The sequence below is a fragment of the Mirounga angustirostris genome, unplaced genomic scaffold (genome assembly GCF_029215605.1).
Source record: "Mirounga angustirostris isolate CCGP_5_RB_7025 unplaced genomic scaffold, mMirAng1.0.hap1 SCAF_4, whole genome shotgun sequence".
In the NCBI taxonomy this organism is placed as follows: Eukaryota; Metazoa; Chordata; class Mammalia; order Carnivora; family Phocidae; genus Mirounga; species Mirounga angustirostris.
This window is the reverse complement of record NW_026991712.1, coordinates 171075564-171093617: the sequence shown is the minus strand read 5'-3', so window position 1 is coordinate 171093617 and position 18054 is coordinate 171075564. Positions and strand designations below refer to the sequence as shown.

Here is an 18054-nt window from a genome sequence, read left to right as displayed (position 1 = left end):
TGTGAGTGAGAGAAAGAGAGAGAGAGAGAGAGAGAGACATAAAGGCTAAAATAGAAGACAGCTACAAAGAGCTGAAGGGCAGTAGTCAGAGGAGAAAGAGGCCTCTTCTTGCCGGACAGAAGACTGTAGAGGGTCTTGGCTGGGAAGCTAGAAGTGTGCAAAGCGAACCAGGGCGAAATGAGGCAAGGCAAGAGGTAGGTCCGGAGGGCCTGGAACGCCAGGGGGAGGATTCTTAAGTGTGCCTAGGCATAGAGACAGCAGACGCCGCACAATCCGGAGTCCGGGCAGGGACGTAGTCAGACCTCCGCCGCTAGAGGGCGGATCAGGACCACCCGAGGAGAGCCTCAAGGAGGCGGAGACCAACGGCGGATGCGGCCAGTTAGGCCGCGGGGATCTCCAAGCGCCGTCCTCTTTTCCCAAGGGCCGGGCCAGCGTGGGCGTGGTCTCGGCAGTGGGCGTGTCCTCTTCCTCGGAATCCCCGCGTGAGGCCACCCGTCGCCCCGCCCCCGCCGAAGCCGCAGTCCGCCTTCGGAGGGCGCGCGGCCCCCGGTGCGCAACCGCAATGGATCGCTTCCGGGGGCGAGTCAGCGGAAGTGAGGGCGGTTGAGGCTGGGCGGCCCGCTGTGGTAGGAGGGGCCGTGAGGTGAGTGAGTCCCGGAGCCCGAGTCTGAGGTGAGAGTAGGTCCGAGTGCCTCTACGGAGGCGGCAGCGCGGTTTCATAGCCCGACTGTCGATGCGGCCTAGTGCCAGGCGCTGTGCGGAGACCGCGGCTCCTCTTTCCGCGCCAGTTCTCGCGGGAGCCCCTGTAGTCCGCCTCGCTCGGCTGAGGGTGGGAGGACTCCGTGCCCGGGGGGTAGTTGCTCGCTCGAGTCACCCAGCTTCCGTGGCTGCGCTACAGCGGAGGCTTCTCGTTTCGACCGCGCTCCTCGGCCGGCCGGGCCACTTCGGCCGCCTCGCTCCTTCTGGGACCCGGGCCCGGGCCTGTGGGTCCGAGGGCCGCCAGGGCCGGCGGCGAGAACTTGGCCGACCTTGGCCCCTTGGGGTCGGGCCGTTACGGCGGAGAGGACGCGGGTCCCGGGCAAGGTCCCCGCAGCGGCTCCCCCCAGTGCAGCCGCTTGGGGCCCACGCGGGCTGTCGCTCGCCGAGTTCCACCGAGCGCGGCGGCCTTGGTGGGGCGCCCGGCGCCGGGGTGATGGGAATAGACGCTGCCCCAGGGGAGCCCCGAGTCTCCTGCTGGAGAGTGTGTGTGAACAGGCCAGGACAGCGGCCTGGAGAGGGGTCGTGGGAACGCAGGGGTGCTGAGAACCTGGAGAAGTCTTCTAGCCGATGACACTTGGGGCGGGCAGGGGGACGAAGGCTAAGCCGGAGTTCTCCTTCGTTCGTGAGCAAACGTTGAAGTGCTCGCTGGGGACCAGGCAGGCACCGTGCTGTGCCGGGGGAAGCTCCTGCCCTGCGCGGGTTCTAATTACTGTTGTGAGAGGACTCAGAAGGAAACGTGGGGTGCTGGGGGAGGGGAGGCAGTAAGGATCTGTCAGGGAAAGGGAGGTGATGCTTGAGCTCTCAAGAATGAGGAAGAATGAGCTTGGTGAAGAAGGTGCTGGTGTTTCAGGCAGAGAGGATAGTGTGGGTAGGAGCTGAGGGGCGGCCAGCGTGGCTGAAGGGCAAGGGGAACGTGGGAGGCGTGGCTGTCAAGTGTGCAGGGGCCCAGTTGTAGGCCTTGGAGTTTGATCTGGTGAGGTTGGGTCTGACTGGGGGGGACCGGTACCCGGTCTGGATGTCACCCTGTTGGCTATAGGGAGGGGCGGGGGTTAAACAGGAGCAACGTGTCCTGGAAAGATCCCTCTGGCTGGTGTTAGCCCTGAGTCTTTGGAGGTAAGTTGGGAGAGGAAGTGGCTGTAGTGTCTAGAGTGAGAAACACAGGGAAGCACTGTTCTGTGGAACTTGTGGCAGGCATTGACATTCAGCACAGAGCCTGGCACACAGAGGGACTTTGATAAAAGGCTGGAACTGCACGGAGTTGAGCCCACGCAGAAGGCAGCAGCATCTAGACCAGACTTGAAGTGCTTTCTAGCTGGCGTGACCACTGAGTGACCTTAGACACTTCCCTTCCTCTCTCCAGCTTCCTTTCCCCGTTTGTATTGTAAAGTGAGTGATAACTCCTCTCCCGCAGGTGAAAGAGAAATCCTGCAGGAGAGGTTTCAGTCCATCCCCTGTTCAGAGCCTGCCCTTGGCTCCCCAGTGACTTCTTACCTGGGCATTCCCAGCCCTCATGACTTGACCCCCCGTTTACCTTTCTCTGCTCTTTATGCCTCTCTCGCCTTCCTGTCCTGGACCGGTGCTATTGTTGCTGTTTTTCATCCCTTCCTACCCCCTCTGAACTCACCATGAGGCCTTGGGGCCAGGGGCCGCCACCTGCTTAGTGTACCTTTCTTAAGAGTGATATTCAGCCTTTGCTAGAATTATGTATTCAAGTCCTATTTCTCTCATATTGTGCGTTCCTTGAGAGCATGGGTGTGTCTTCCTCCTTCCATAGCCCCTGCAGTGCCTAGCACGGGGCCTGACACAGAGTGGGTATTGTTATGTTTGATGAACAAGGGAATGAGTTCATTGATTGCATCTGCTCACCATATAAGAGCAGCTGTGAAGAATACAGTCAGGAGTGATCCCATCCATCTGTGTTGTGTTTTAACAGTTCATTAAGCACTTTAAAATCTTATCCTATTTTGCTGATTGATCCTTAAGGTAATCTAGGATGGCAGCTCTTGTCCTCTTTTTACATACGGAAAAACCAACATTCAGAAAAGTTATGGGACTTCCGTAAGGCTACAAGACCAGTAGATGGCTAAACAGGATAAAAATTTTTGGCTCTTTTCCCTGTAGTCCAGTAGACTTGAGATTGACAAGAGCTGGTTGTTTATTCTACCGTTGTCTTCCTTACATCTCCCCCTTGCCAAGACTCAGCAGTACTAGGCTTGGTGGCACATGCTGGGGCTTTTACACCCCATCTTCAAGAATGAATGCTGGGTTTGAATGGTACCTACAATTTGGCTTTTAAACTACCAAGAAAGTTCTATTTACATCTCTACAAGTAATGCCTCAGGAAACCTAAGGGATCAGGAAGCTCCCAGAGTTGGCCAAGCTCATGCCTCAGGTCTGGAACAGAACCTTCAAGGGTCCGGATTTGGAGCCGTTGTTGGGTGAGGGCAGCCTCTTGGGTTGTTTTTCTCCCCTGTGAAACATCAGAGAAACCTTGGTGTTAGTCATAACTCTGCAGGACCTGGTTTTTATGGGGCTTGTGTGGTAGCCACTGAGTCTCCACTGTGGGGGTTGTTTCATAGGAAGAGAAATCTGATGTTCCTTAAAGATGGCCTGATATGAAGGAATCACGCCTCCAGCCTCCCCAAGCCCCCAGAGCTTCCCTGTGGCTGCCTTGTCCTTCAAGTCCAGGAGCCGGTTGAAATGTCAGGAATGGAAGCCAGTGTGGTAAGGGGCATTCCCAGGGCAGGGCTGTGGTGAAGAAGGGTTGAGCACTGGGCCTGCTGAAATTCTATAGGAAATTCTGAGACTCTCCAGTTAATTCTTCCTTTCCCCTGGAGGCGACCCTTCCACATACTCCCACCGCTTGCCCCCAATAGGCAAAAACAAGTGTGGTCTTGGGGGCTGTTAAGGAGTCAATGTGCTTCTGCCTTTCTGGGCAGAGGGAAGGGTGGGTAACCTATATGATCCCTATACCCAACTAATTCCTCATGCCTTCACTGGGTCCTCCCAGCATTTACCATGCCTTGGCAGCAGCAGATGTCCCCTTAAATGGCTGGCAACTGGGGAATCTGCCCTCACTTATATTGAGACTTGACCCACACACAGTGCCCTGTCCTTGGGATTGGGGACTTCAGTCTGCCTGCTAAAAGGGAGGAGGGTAGAATGGAACAGTAGTTGGACCCATCTCTGAGACTCCTTGTCTCTCTCCTTTAGACCATCCCAATCTGGCAAAACAAGCCATATGGGGCTGCTCGCAGTGTAGTGAGAAGAATTGGGACCAACCTGCCCCTGAAGCCATGTCCCCGGGCATCCTTCGAGGTAAGTATACTGAAAGAGCAGGGTAAGTAGAGGCTCAGAGCTCTGGGAGGATGGTGCTGCTTCTGTGCCCCAGACTACTTGGTGTTGCTAAGGCAGGTTGCTTTCCTGATCACTTTTTCATTTTGTCAAGAAATATTTATTAAGTGCATATAATGGATACAGGTCACTGTGCCTTCCTGATTGCACACAAAACTATGACCACAGCAGACTTCCAATCTGTTCATAAATGAATAACCTTGCATCTTTGATGCCACTAAGTGACGAAGATTTCATCCGGCTCCTGCAGTCCAGTTCATCAGAGTAGTACAAAGGCCCTTGCTAAGCCAGATTCCCAAAGTAGCCATGTCTTTGCCCTGAGGTGTTTGCCTGCAACCCTGGCAGGTCTCCATGTGGGACACTGAGTGTTGTGTGACTGAGTCGAACTCTGCTTTTCTTACCAGCCCTAAGACTTGACCACTTAGCCACCTATTTTTAGGTTTCCCTGAGGCCTTACTCCCCATCCTTTTCTTTCTGGCCAAGTCTGGCTATTCCTTTACTAGAGCACTTAAGGCTTACCTCTGTATCTAGGGGCCTTTAGCACTGACTCTGCAGCAGATTCTTGCCTGGCGCATGTCTTTGAGAACTCCTTCCCCCCCCCCCCCCCCCCCCCCCCCGCACCACCACTCTGCAGTGGAATGCTAAGTAGCATTTATTAGTCCCAGCTACCTCTAAGAATTAATGGTTAAGAACCAGCTCCAGGCTAGATGCTTAAGACATGTACATTTGGGGAACTGGGACACAAGAGAAGTACTTCAGCTTTCTGTCTACACAGAGGAAACAGAAATATATGCCTGAAAAGACATGGGCCCAGTGGAAACAGAAATGAAGGAGGCTGAATTTCTGTATCAGATGCTGAGCTGTGAAATTGTAGGAACTTGTTCTGGAGTCAGAAATGGTGTCAGGGTTGGTATTAAAGTCAGGAATGGAGTTGGAAGTATGTGATGTGGGGTGGCTATGCTCTGCCCCGGATTGCCAATTATCCAGGTTTGCCTAAGTGGCATGGGCAGGATGTGGTTCTAGCTGCCTCAAGCATCAGAAACAAAGGGAAAGCACAACTAGGGAGTGTGAGGGACTCAATGGATGTTGCCCCTACACTTGGCTATAACCTCTTCAGTCCTTTGGTCAGATGCTTCTGGGCAGGGACGATCAAGGGCACAGGCTCCCACAGATCAGGAGTATGCGTGAATACTATTAGTAATACTAGCTGACATTTTCTGAGCACATACTGTATGCCAGGCACTGTGCTAAATACTTTATATGTGTTAACTCATTTAATTGTCAATAGCGGAGCAGCATTCTGGAAAGGAAAACAAATGGAGGCTTCCCCTACATGGCCTATTTTAGCAGTAACTTCTGGGTCAGTGGAAGTCCTTTCCTGTGTAACCTTGGAGCATCGCATTGCTCCTATGAGACCCAGGTTCCCTGTCTAAAAGCTAGAGCTATCAACTCCTGATCCATCTACCAATCTATAGCAGAAACATCTGAATTTAACTCATGTGTAGATGGGTTTTTGAGAAATTGTCCCTGGATTTCTGTTGTAAATTAATTCCCTTATTTAAAGGAACCTTGCTGATTTATTTTTTAAATTTACCCATACAAAAATATTAAATTGTGAAAAGTGAAAAAAGAAAATAAATTACATATAATCACATACTCACCACACAAAATAGTTAATAATGTTTTGGTGTAGTTCCTTTCCATCTTTTTCTAGATGCATGTGTTTTTTGTTTTTTGGTTTTTTTTACTTTGTTACAATCATAGCATGATTGAATCCTCCTGATCTTTCATTTAACATAAAGTCACTCAGCCTTGTCTGTTCCCTGGTTATTGTTCATCTGAGTTGAGGGGCTATTTTAAGGAATCCTCTTATTCTTTTGGTATGATTAATCATTTTTATTTAAATCCAAATATTAAAATTACCCAGTTTGCTTAAAACAGAGTTGCTATAACAGTGTAGATCCCAATTAGCTATGGAGGTGTTGTAAAGAGCTAGCCCAAGAAACTTCTTGTTGATGTCCTTGTACCTATATTCTCATAGCTGGAGAAAGCAAGGTGCTCTTAGTGGCCATCTCTGGTGAAAGGTAACTCTCACCAGTCCCACTGAAGACTATTTTGCTCCAGCCAGGGGTCAGCAAATGTTTTAAGAGGCCAAATAGTAAATATTTTAGTGTGGGGGCCATAACTACTGTTAAAACTACTCACTTCTGCAGTTGCAGCTTAAAAAATAACACAGACGATACATAAATGAATGGGTGTGACTTTCCAATAAAACTTTATATGTAAAAATACGTCCCAATCCTGCTCTAGGCCACCATGTTTTGCTTGGAAGATATAACAGCCTCATAACTGGTCTCTTCACTCTCTCATGCATGTTCCACACAGCAGCCAGAGTAATCTTTCAAAATCTGATTCTTACTCAAAATCTTCCGGTGGCTCATTATTGGTCTTAGAATCAAAGTTATTAATTCACTTTCCTGCCTCTTGCAAACCACCCTCTACCCTCAGCTCTGTCCAGGTGTGCTGAACTACTTGTAATCCCACAAACTCTTTTCTGTCCTTCTTCCAACCAGGAACTGTCTTCTCCCTTCTCTGGGAAGCCTTCCTGATATTTAGGTGCCCCTCCTTTGTGTTTTGCAGTTGATGTCAATAAATGTTTTTTGATGACTTTTGCTTCCTTGTAGACCCTGCCCAACATCTCTGATCTGTGTCTGAGGGATGTACCCCCAGTCCCTACTCTGGCTGACATCGCCTGGATTGCTGCGGATGAAGAGGAGACATATGCCCGGGTCAGGTAGCTGAGGCAGTAGCTGGTCTGCTAGGGAATGGGGAGCTCCTTCCCACATGAGGTGGCAGGCAACAGGGGGAGTGCTTATGAGGGGCTGAGGGCAACAGAAACAAAAGCTATGGGCTCTGAGTGGGAGCAGAGCCTGGCTGTGTTACTTGTGTAGGAATGGGTGAAGGAATTTTAGAAGGGGTGCAGTGGCTGGCTATCTCTGACATACTTGTCTTTCCCTGGTCCAGAAGTGACACACGGCCCCTGAGGCATACCTGGAAGCCCAGCCCTTTGATTGTCATGCAGCGCAATGCCTCAGTGCCCAACCTGCGTGGGTCCGAGGAGAGGCTTCTGGCCTTGAAGAAGCCAGCCCTGCCAGCCCTAACCCGCACCACAGAGCTGCAGGATGAGTTGAGCCACCTGCGCAGCCAGATTGCTAAGATAGTGGCAGCTGATGCAGGTAGGAGCCCTTGAGTCGGGGCCAGAATTTAGCAGGCTGTTCCTTTACCCCTGGCTTTTGGTACAGGATAAAGGGTAGGAAAATGATGGTCCATGGTTCAGAGGGACAAAGGCCCAGGGCTCTGGGGTTGTCCTGAGGACTGGCTAGCCTGTAGTACTCCTTGGATGGTTTCCATCAGCCATTTTGCGCTGACTGGTTTGATTAGGTACAAAATCTTCACTTAACCTGTGACCCCCCCCCCGCCCGGTAGATTCCCTCCCTTGGCTACAAAAACCAACACCCTCTTCCATGAGCCCTCAAGCAGCTTCCCTTTTCACTGAGAAATAAGGATTCCCCACCTTTAAGCTATCTTCCTATCTACATATCTTCCCTTTCCTTGTTCTCCCAGAGACTACCTCTCTATCCCTCCACCTGTCTGTCTGCAGTTAAGGCAGAATCACCACTGGAAATGGATGGGAGTCTGCCTTGACCCAGTGCATGAAACACCAACATTGGCTCTCTCCCAAGCTGCCCAGGGTTTATCATCCTGTTCGTTCTATCCATCCTCACTTTTCTGCACTTTGTCAACTTAAAGTCACAGCTCCCAAACCTTACCTGTTGGTAAAATTCTCATATATTTAATTCACTCATATGGCAGTTTAATAGAGGAACTATACTTGAATTTTCCATTTATATGTTGGCTGCATTTTTGTCATCCAAGAGTCAAGATGAAGTAGTTGATGAAAAATGAAACAAATCTTTTGTTTTGGAAATTCTTTCAAGATTTGAGAAACTAGGAGGACTACACCATTCTGTTTTTGCTATTTCTTCACGTCACAGATAAGAGCACAGTCACAAGCACTAGCCCAGTTAGAGAAAAGGACACATTCTGGCCTTTGTTCTGTCACTGTTGCTTTGGTAGAAATAGGGCTGTCACTTCATAGCCCACTGCAGAATGGGAGCTTTTAGAAGCCTAAGCCTTTATGGGGTGGGTTTTTCCACCCCCACAGAACACTGGAAGAGCTCAGTGCTTTTCCATCTTTAGATTCTGAGAGGAGTCGGTAGTGGAGGAATCTTCTACAGGCTTACAAATAACATCCTGGGCTCTCCTAGAATGTCATGTCAAGCCCAGGAAATGAATGTTTGATAGGCACTGCTTGTAGGGAAAAGATACTACTGCTGTATTCTAGTCCCAATGTCCATCCATGCCTATTGTTTTCTCTTTCAGCTTCGGCTTCATTAACGCCAGATTTCTTATCTCCAGGAAGTTCAAATGTCTCTTCTCCCTTACCTTGTTTTGGATCCTCATTCCACTCTACAACTTCCTTTGTCATTAGTGACATCACCGAGGAGACCGAGGTAGAGGTCCCTGAGCTTCCATCAGTCCCCCTGCTTTGTTCTGCCAGCCCTGAATGTTGCAAACCAGAACACAAAGCTACCTGCAGCTCGTCTGAAGAGGATGACTGTGTTTCTCTGTCCAAGGCCAGCAGCTTTGCAGATATGATGGGGATCCTAAAGGACTTTCACCGGATGAAACAGAGCCAAGATCTGTAAGTATGTGACAAGGAGCTCTGGTGGTGTGTTTACTGTTTAAGTCGCCTGTGGCCAATGATCTAATAGAAAGAATTTACAAAGTTAAGTCTTCAGTAGTAGCTATGTATTACTTCATTCACAAAGCTTGCCTGCTTAATAACACCTGGGGCTCCAGTTTGAGGAAAGAACAACATTTTACATTTGGTTGGGGTGATCTAACTCAATCATTAGAAATTTTACAAGAAGGCTCATCTAATCCAACTTCTGTCCCCCAGTCAAACTGGTAGACTTATTTTTGATGGAAGGAGAATTTCATAAAGTTGGGGTTTCTGCTTTAAAATACAGTGGTCCCTTATGCAAACCAGCTCTCCAAATCCAGGCATTTGAGACTCTAAACCTGGCTGTCCAGCAGAATTGCTAAGATTTGTTATAAATACACCTTAAACTTACTAAAGCAGAACCCCCAAGGAGTGGAGCCTTATGTCTGGGGATCTTTTTTCCTTTGTTAATGGAAAGAGCTGGGTTGATGACTAAAAATGAGAAAGTAGCAACATCAGCAAAGATTCAGAAGTGTGACGGACTGATCTTATACCTACCTAATGACCAGTAAATGTCTTCATAAGGATGTATATAAGTTCAGTAGAATTTAAAGCACCTATTTTCCAGATATTTTTGATGTGTTAGGTAACTCAAACCTACCCCAATCTGGAGTTGGTTTTGTTCCCATGGTTCCCTTGTGATGTGAACATTTTACTATGAATTTTAGCTCTGTTATAAAAACCTCTGGAAAAAGCCTTAATAACAGATAAATAATCTGCCTGATAATTCAAAGGTCATAAAGATGCTCACCAAACTGGGGAGAATGGATGAACAAGGAACTTCAACAAAGAGGTGGAAAATACACCGAAGTACTAAATAGAAGTCACGGAGCTGATGAACACAATAACTAGAAAATTCATCTAGTTTGCCCTTAGAGGAGTAACAGAAGAAAGGATAAGTGAACTAAAAGACAAAGCAGTAGAACTCCCCTAATCAGAGCAGCAAGTAGAAAAAAGAATGGAAAAAAAAAGTAAAGATAGCTTGTGGGACATCAAATGGACTAATGTTCTCATTATAGGGCTCCCAGAAGAAGAGAAAGGCACAGAAATCTTATTTGAAAACAGAATGGCAGAGGGGCACCTGGGTGGTTCAGTCAGTTGAGCATCTGCCTTTGGCTCAGGTCATGATCCCAGGGTCCTGGGATGGAGCCTGCCTCTGCCCCTCCCCCCGCTTGTGCTTGCACTTTCTCTCTCTCTCAAATAAATAAATAAAATCTTTAAAAAAAGAAAATAGAATGGTTGAAAATGTCCCTAATGTGGGGAAGCAAACAGACATCCAGATCCAGGAGGCCCAGAGAGTTGCAAATAAGATGAACCCAAAGAGACCCTAAAAGCCGCAAGAGAAAAATAACGTAAAAGAGAACCCCCATAAGACTACTCACACATTTTTCAGCAGATACTTTGCAGGCCAGAGGGAGTAACGCAATATATTCAAAATGCTGAAAGAAGAAAACTTCTAACTGAAGTTATTCAGAACTAAAGAGAGAGTTTTCCAGATAAGCAAAACCCAAAAGAGTTTATCACCACTAAATCAGCCTTAGAAGAAATGTTAAAATGACCTCTTTAAGCTGAAAAGAGCACTAGTCAGTAACAGGAACACATATCAAAGAATAACTCTCACTGGAAAGATAATAAAAATAGTGGACTCATCACTTATTAAGGTTAAAAAGACAAAAGTAGTAAAAATAACTGATGATTACAATAAGTAAGGAATACACAAGATAAAAAGATGTAAAATGTGACATCAGAAACGTGGGTAAAAAGAGCTTTAGAATGTGATCAAACTTAAGTTGGCAACTATTTTATCAACTTAAAATACACTTACAGATATAAGTTGTTATACTTAAGGCTAATCTTAACTATAAAACAAAACCCTATAGTAAATACACAAAGATAAAAAGGAATATAAGCATACCACTAGAGAATGTCATCAAACCACAAAGGAAGAGAGCAAGAGAAGAAAGGAACAGAGAACTACAGAAATAGAAAACAATTAATAAAATGGCAGTAAGTACATATTTATCAATAATTCTACTTTAAATGTAAATGGACTAAACACTGATCAAAAGACAAGAGTGGCTAAATGAATTTTAAAAAACTATATGTTGCCTACAAGAGACTCCTTTAGATGTAAAAACACACAAAGGGAAGGGATAGAAAAAGATATTCCGTATAAATAGACACCAAAAGAAAGCCGGGGTGGCTATACTTATATCAGGAAAAAGTCAACTTGAAAACAAAGATTGTAACAAGACAAAGAGCATTATATAATGATAAAAGGGTCACTCCAACAAGAGATGATATAACATTTGTAAATATTTATGAATATATAAAGCAAATATTAGCAGACATGAAGGGAGAAACAACCATACAGTAATAGCAGGGGACTTAAATACCCCACCTGCATCAATGGATAGATCATCCAGACAGAAAATAAGAAAACACTGGCCTTAAATGACCTGTTAGACTGGGTAGACTTAACAGATATATATAGAACATTCCTTCCAAAACCAGGAGAATATACATTCTCAAGTGCACATGGAACTTTTTCCAGGCTAGACCATGTGGTAGGGCACAAAACAAGTCTGAATAAATTTTAAGAAGACTGAAATATCAAGCATCTTTTCCAACTACAGTGATATGAAACTAGAAATCAGTTACACAAAATCTGTGGAAAATTCACAAATATGTCCAGATTAAACATCATCTACTGAACAACTGGGCGGGGGGTGGGGTCAAATCAGAAACCAAAAATACCTTGACACAAAGGGCGCCAGGGTGGCTCAGTCATTAAGCATCTGCCTTCGGCTCGGGTCATGATCCCAGGGTCCTGGGATCGAGCCCCACATCAGGCTCTCTGCTCAGTGGGCAGCCTGCCTCTCCCTCTCCCACTCCCCCTGCTTGTGTCCCCCCCCTCTGTCTCTCCGTCAAAATAAATAAATAAAAATAAAATTTAAAAAAACCCTTGACACAAACAAAATGGAAATATACCAAAATTTAAGAGATGCAGCAAAAGCAATTCTAAGAGGGAAGTTCAGAGCAGTGAGTGCCCATCTCAAGAAACAAAATTCCCAAATAACACAACTTTACACCTTAAGGAACCAGAAAAAAAAAGAAGAGCAAATGAAACCCAAAGTTAGTAGAAGGAAGGAAATAACAGGGATTAAAGCAGAAATAAATGAAATAGAAACTAAAAAGCAATAGAAAAGATGAAAGTAATTGATGGGCCTTTGAAAAGATAAAATTGACAAACCTCTAGCCAGAATCACCATAAAGAGAGGACTCAAAATCAGAAATGAAAGATACTACAATACCACAGATATCAAAGGATAAAAGACTATAAAAATTATATGCCAACAAATGGACAACCTAAAAGAAATGGATAAATTCCTAGAAACATACACTCTACCAAGACTGAATCATAAAGAAATAGAAAATCTGAACAGATTGATTACTAGTAAGGAGATTAAATCAGTAATCAAAAACCTCCCAATGAATAAAAATCCAGGACCATGTAGATGGCTTCTTTGGGTGAATTCTACTAAACATTCAAAGAATACCAATATTTCTCAAACTCTTCCAAAAAAGAAAAGACGAGGGAACTCTTTCAAATTCATTTTACAAGGCCAGCATTATCCTTACACCAAAACCATACAATGACACCAGGAGAAAATAAAATTACAGGCCAATATCCCTGATGAACATAGATGTAAAATTCCTCAACAAAATATTAGCAAACTGAATTCAACAATACCTTAAAAGGATCATATACCATGATCAAGTGGGGTTTATTCAAGGAATGCAAGGACAGTCCAACAATCTACAAATCGATAGGATATACCATAGTAATAAAACAGGATAAGAGTCATGTTCATCTCAATAGATGCAGAAAAAGCATTCAACAAAATTCAACATCCATTTGTGATAAAAAAAAAAACTTCCAACAAAGCAGGTATAGAAAGAACATACCTCAACATAATAAATAATAAAGACCCGATATGACAAGCCCACAGCTAGCATCACACTCAAGGGTAAAAGCTGAAAGCTTTTCCTCTAAGATGAGGAATAAGAAAAAGATGCCCATTCACCACTTTAGTCAACATAATATTGGAAGTCCTAGCCTGAGCAATTAGGCAAAAAAAAAAAAAAAAAGAGAACAGGCATCCAAACTGGAAAGGAAGAAGTAAAACTCACTATTTGCAGATGACATGATATACAGAAAACCCTAAAAACTCAAAAAAATTGTTGGAATAAAGGAATTCAGTAACATTGCAGGATACAAAATAAGTAAAAATCCATTGTGTTTCTATACACTACTGACAGACTATCAGAGAAATTAGCAACCCCATTTACAATTTCATCAAAAGAATAGAATACCTAGGATAAAAATTAAGGACGTGAAAGAGCTGTATACGGAAAACTACAAGACATCACGGAAAGAAATGAAAGGAAACACAAACATGCTCATGGATTGTAAAAATATTGTAAAAATATCCATACTACCCAAAGCAGTCTACAGATTCAATGCAAATGCTATCAAAAGTCCAATGGCATTCTTTACAGAACTAGAAGAAAGTATCCCTAAAATTTGTATGGAACCCCAAAGACCCCAAATAGCCAAAGCAATCTTGAGAAAGAACAACAACACTGAAGGCATCACACTCCCTGATTTCAAACTCTATTACAAAACTGTAGTAATTAAAACAAAATGGTATTGGCATAAAAACAAATCATTGGAGCAGAACAGAGCCCAGAAATAAACCCACGCATATATGGTCAATTTATAACAAAGGACCCAGGAACATACAGTAGGGAAAAGAGTCTCTTCCATAAATGGTGCTAGGAAAACTGGACAGCCACATACAAATGAATGAAACTCAACCACTATCTTACACAGGCAGTAAGCTCCTTGACATAGGTCATGGCAATGATATATTTTCAACCGGACTACTAAAAGCAACACAAGCAAAAATAAACAAGTGGGACTATCTCAAAGTAAAAAGCTTCTGCACAGCAAAGTAAACCATCAACAAAATGAAAAGGTAACCTATTGCATGGGAGAAAATATTTGCAAATCATATATCCAGTAAGGGTTACTATCCAAAATATATAAAGAACTCATACAACTCAATAGCAAGAAATGAAAAGACAAGACCAAAAACCCAGTCTGATTAAAAAAATGGGCATAGGACTCAGACATTTTTCCAGAGAAGACATATAGATGACCAATAGGCACATGAAAAGATGCTGAACATCACTAATCATCAGAGAAATGCAAATCAAAACCACAAATTTTACCTCACACCTGTTAGACTTATTATCAAAAAGATAAAAAATAAGTATTGGCAAGGATGCGGAGAAAAGGGAACCCTTGTGACCTTGGGTAGGAATGGAAATTGGTGCACACACTATGGAAAACAGTATGCAGGTTCCTCAAAAAATTAAATAGAACTACCACATGAGGGGTGCCTGGGTGGCTCAGTTGGTTAAGCATCTAACTCTTGATTTCAGCTCAGGTCATGATTTCAGGGTCTTGAGAATGGGCATGGAACCTGCTTAAGATTCTCTCTCTCCCCCTCCCCCCCACCCAAAAACCTACCATATGACCCAGCAATTCCACTTCCGGGTATTATCCAAAAACAAAAACACTCACTTGAGAAGATAGATGCACCCCCATATTCACTGTAGCATAATTTACAATAGCCAAGATATGGAAAAAACTACGTGTCCATCAGGGGATGAATGGATAAAGAAATTGTGGCATGTATACAGAATGGAATATTATTCAGCCTTAAAAAAGACTGATATCTTGCCATTTGCCTCCCTCCCTCCCCCGTCGGGGGCACCTGGGTGGCTCAGTGGGTTAAGCATTTGACTCTTGATTTCATCTCAGGTCATGATCTCAGGGTTGTGTGTGAGCCCTGTCTTGGGCTCTGTGCTGGCATGGAGCCTGCCTAAGATTCTCTTTCCCTTTCCTTCTGCCCTTCCCCCCCTCCCTTTTTTTTTAAGATTTTATTTATTTGTCAGAGAGAGCACACACAAGGGGAGCTGCAGGCAGAGGAAGAAGCAGGCTCCTTGGAGCCCGATGTGGGACTCAATCCCAGGATGCTGGGATCATGACCTGAGCCAAAGGCAGACACTTAACCAACTGAGCCACCCAGGCATCTTGCCATTTGCAACAATATAATGACTAGAGGGCATTATGCTAAGTGGAATAAGCCAGACAGAAAACTATACGATCACTTATATGTGAATCTAAATTAAAAAACAAAACAAAAACAAAAACAAAAAAAACCCAAGCTTGTAGATAACAACAGATTGGTGCTTGCCAGAGGCTGGGGGTGGGAATGGGGGAAATAGGTGAAGCGTGTCAAAAGGTAAAAAAGAAATTTAAAACTTTTTTAATTTAAAAAAAAAAAGATTGTACCTGTATGTTTCCAATTAAAAACATCTCAGAGCTCCTCTGATGAGCAGACAGGGTTGTAGGAAATCCTCAGCACACCTTTTCCCCAGAACTAATAATAAAGGTCAGAATAGCCACGTTCACAGTCACTTCCCCTGCTGACGTGGGGAAATGTTAGTAAGAAAAGACAGCAACAGAAGGTGGGAGCAGAAGCTTAGCCACAGTAGGCCAACTCTAACTGGTTGATAGTCCTTTACTCTTGCCCACATTTTACAGCCATTTCAGGAAATAAAGCATTCTAGTTAAACCAGCTAGCTTGGTTTTGGACTCTGGATTAGCTACTTACTGGCTGAGTGCCTATTGATTTGGGGCAAACTGTAGAACCCTTCTGTTTCCGTTTCCTCATCTGAAAAGACTTCTTGGGTAAGATTGTTGTGAGGACTAAATGAGATAATGTATTCAAAGACACAAAACACTGCCCAAGAGCAAGTACTTAATAAATACAAGCTGTTATTTTGTCTCCAGGAACCGGAGTTTATTGAAGGAGGAAGACCCAGCTGTCCTTATCTCTGAGGTCCTAAGGAGGAAGTTTGCTCTGAAGGAAGAAGATATTAGTAGAAAAGGAAACTGACAGAACTCAGCTCTGCAAATTCAGTCTCATGCTCCTGGAATTCCTTCAATAGCTGCCTTCCTCACCACAGACCTTTTTGCCTCTCAGAAATCTTTTGCAACAGTCTTGCTGAAAGCTAGAGCTTGGACTGAAAGAGAAGAGCTGGATCATGCTTCCTTTGCTTTAAACCTTAGCAGAAGCTAAGGCCTGTTTTGCACCAAGACACTTGTTACAGGTAAATGTATAGGTTGGAATGTCTCCGTCTAAAGGGTGAGACAGAAGTTTGGTTTTTCCTTGCCTCTGTGAAAATAGGTCCTAAATGAATGGCTTACTTCACTGCATTAGACCCCATAACTGGTCTCACCGGACACTTTGTGCCCAGCTGTCACTCTCAGCGGCTTCCTTGCAGCAGAGCAGGGCTGAGGGGTGAGGGGCTATAAATGTTTATATGTGTTGACAGGGCAGGGAAAATCTTATGCTGCTCCATCATAAACTGACACCAGTGCCCAGCAATTACCCTCTCCCTCTTTCCTGTCCCTAGATGTGTAGAGGTCAGACCTCTGGACCAGCTGACACTTGGGTTGCTGCTGGGAGGCCTGGGTTTTTTTCTTAAATATATTTTGTAATACTGTACAACCAAATATACCCTCCCAGGCCATGGGGCCTCATGGGTTCCACCGATTGAAAACGCTTTCTCTTCCATGGACTTTAGTTTAAGCCCAGTAGGAAAGAGAAGTGGGAAGGAGAAACAGCACCATCCTTCTTCCAGGCCCTTGACTGCTCCTTTGCACTGGGCCAAGGTTTGTACCTACCATACCATGCATGACTCAGAAGCCCTCAGGTCCCTTTCTCTACGGTATGTATCCTGTGTGTGTTTGGGTTGAAGCACTACCTGATATTAAATGAAGGATATGGAGAGATGCTGCATGTGCTGTTTGTCTCTGCGCTGTAACCACCTGGTATCATGAGTATAGGATTCCTGTTAATTTTAAGGTATGTGAACTTTCATAAACAGGTTCCTGGCTTCCCCTCTTTCCTTATAAAGTCCTGCCTACATAAAAAAAAAACTTCCGTAGGGAGCCTCTTTTCCCCTTCTGTAGGGATCTTACCCTAAACTCTTAAAAGTAGTTCCATCTTAGAACTTGCACACTTGCCCCCAGAGGCTGTTTAAGCCTCTTAAGGTAGCACACCTGCAACATGGGAAACTGCCACCTGGTGGATAACATCTTGGATAGACACGGGTGTTAAGATGGGACCCATGGCAATGATAGAACATATTAACTATTAAAAAGTTGCGTTTTCAGAAATAAAATGGTAATATTTTAATTACCATCAGAGTCAGCTTTGTAAACAGCCATTTATTTGGATTCATAGTTTTACAAAAGGAGTTCTCTTACACGTTATAGAAGACTGATATCATCACAGCTAGATTGCTATATAACCTCAGGCTTTTTTTTTTTTTTTTTTTTTAAAGCACAGGCTTTTTAAAAATATTTTTTTTAAGATTTTATTTATTTGAGAAAGAAAGAGAGCACAAATGGGGGGTGGGGAGGGGCAGAGGGAGAGAGAGACTCTCCACTGAGCAGGGAGCCCGATGCAGGGCTCGATCCCAGGACCCTGAGATCATGACGTGTGAAGGCAGACGCTTAACCGACTGAGCCACCCAGGGGCCCCAGCAAGACTTTTTTGAGAGAGATGTTTAAACACAGAATATAAGACTTTAAAATGCTGTAAAGTCCCCACAAAAATAACAGTTTTTTTTAAAAAAACCTACCATTGGGGCGCTTGAGTGGCTCAGTTGGTTAAGCGTCCGACTCGATCTCAGCTCAGGTCTTGATCTCAGGATCATGAATTCAAGCCCTGTATTGGGCTCCACACTGGGCATGGAGCCTACTTTAAAACAAAAACAAACACCCTACCATCATTCTACTTTCTAGTTCTCTCTCTATTCTCCCTGCCCCCATACCTCTAGACCCAGGAGATGTGCCTTATCACTCAAAAAGGTATCAGGAATAACGATCCCAAGGTTGTGTGGTTAAGATAACAGCCAGAGATTAGAAGAACACACATCCATAAGAAGCA

The 18054-nt window shown here is 44.6% G+C and overlaps 2 protein-coding genes across 8 annotated transcripts in view; one reads left to right on the top strand and one right to left on the bottom strand.

Annotated features, from left to right (window-relative positions):
- The first annotated feature begins 44 nt into the window (after positions 1 to 44).
- MTFR1L (mitochondrial fission regulator 1 like) lies at positions 45 to 16890 on the top strand. 5 transcript variants are annotated; one of them, XM_064589738.1, is made up of 7 exons: positions 45 to 194; positions 3339 to 3483; positions 3973 to 4077; positions 6798 to 6907; positions 7138 to 7349; positions 8557 to 8878; positions 15888 to 16890. In XM_064589738.1, exons 2-7 carry the CDS (start codon positions 3460 to 3462, stop codon positions 15991 to 15993), a joined length of 879 nt encoding a protein of 292 aa, XP_064445808.1. In that variant the 5' UTR covers positions 45 to 194; positions 3339 to 3459; the 3' UTR covers positions 15994 to 16890. The 5 variants fall into 5 exon arrangements, with proteins under 5 accessions (XP_064445808.1, XP_045754355.1, XP_054369038.1 ...); XM_045898399.3 differs by lacking the exon at positions 45 to 194 and adding an exon at positions 514 to 643; XM_054513063.2 differs by lacking the exon at positions 45 to 194 and adding an exon at positions 567 to 672 and having other exon boundaries at positions 8593 to 8878.
- AUNIP (aurora kinase A and ninein interacting protein) overlaps positions 8831 to 18054 on the bottom strand; it is a 30445-nt gene continuing 21221 nt past the window's right edge. The window contains exons 4-5 of one of the 3 annotated variants that reach the window (XM_064589736.1): positions 17747 to 17865; positions 8831 to 8941 (exon numbers count right to left, since the gene is read on the bottom strand). In XM_064589736.1, the coding sequence (XP_064445806.1) occupies positions 8912 to 8941; positions 17747 to 17865 (149 nt within the window). In that variant the 3' untranslated portion in view covers positions 8831 to 8911. Of the gene's footprint in view, positions 8942 to 16948; positions 17866 to 18054 lie in introns of those variants that run through there. The other 2 variants (XM_064589737.1, XM_045898400.3) reach the window with 2 other exon arrangements.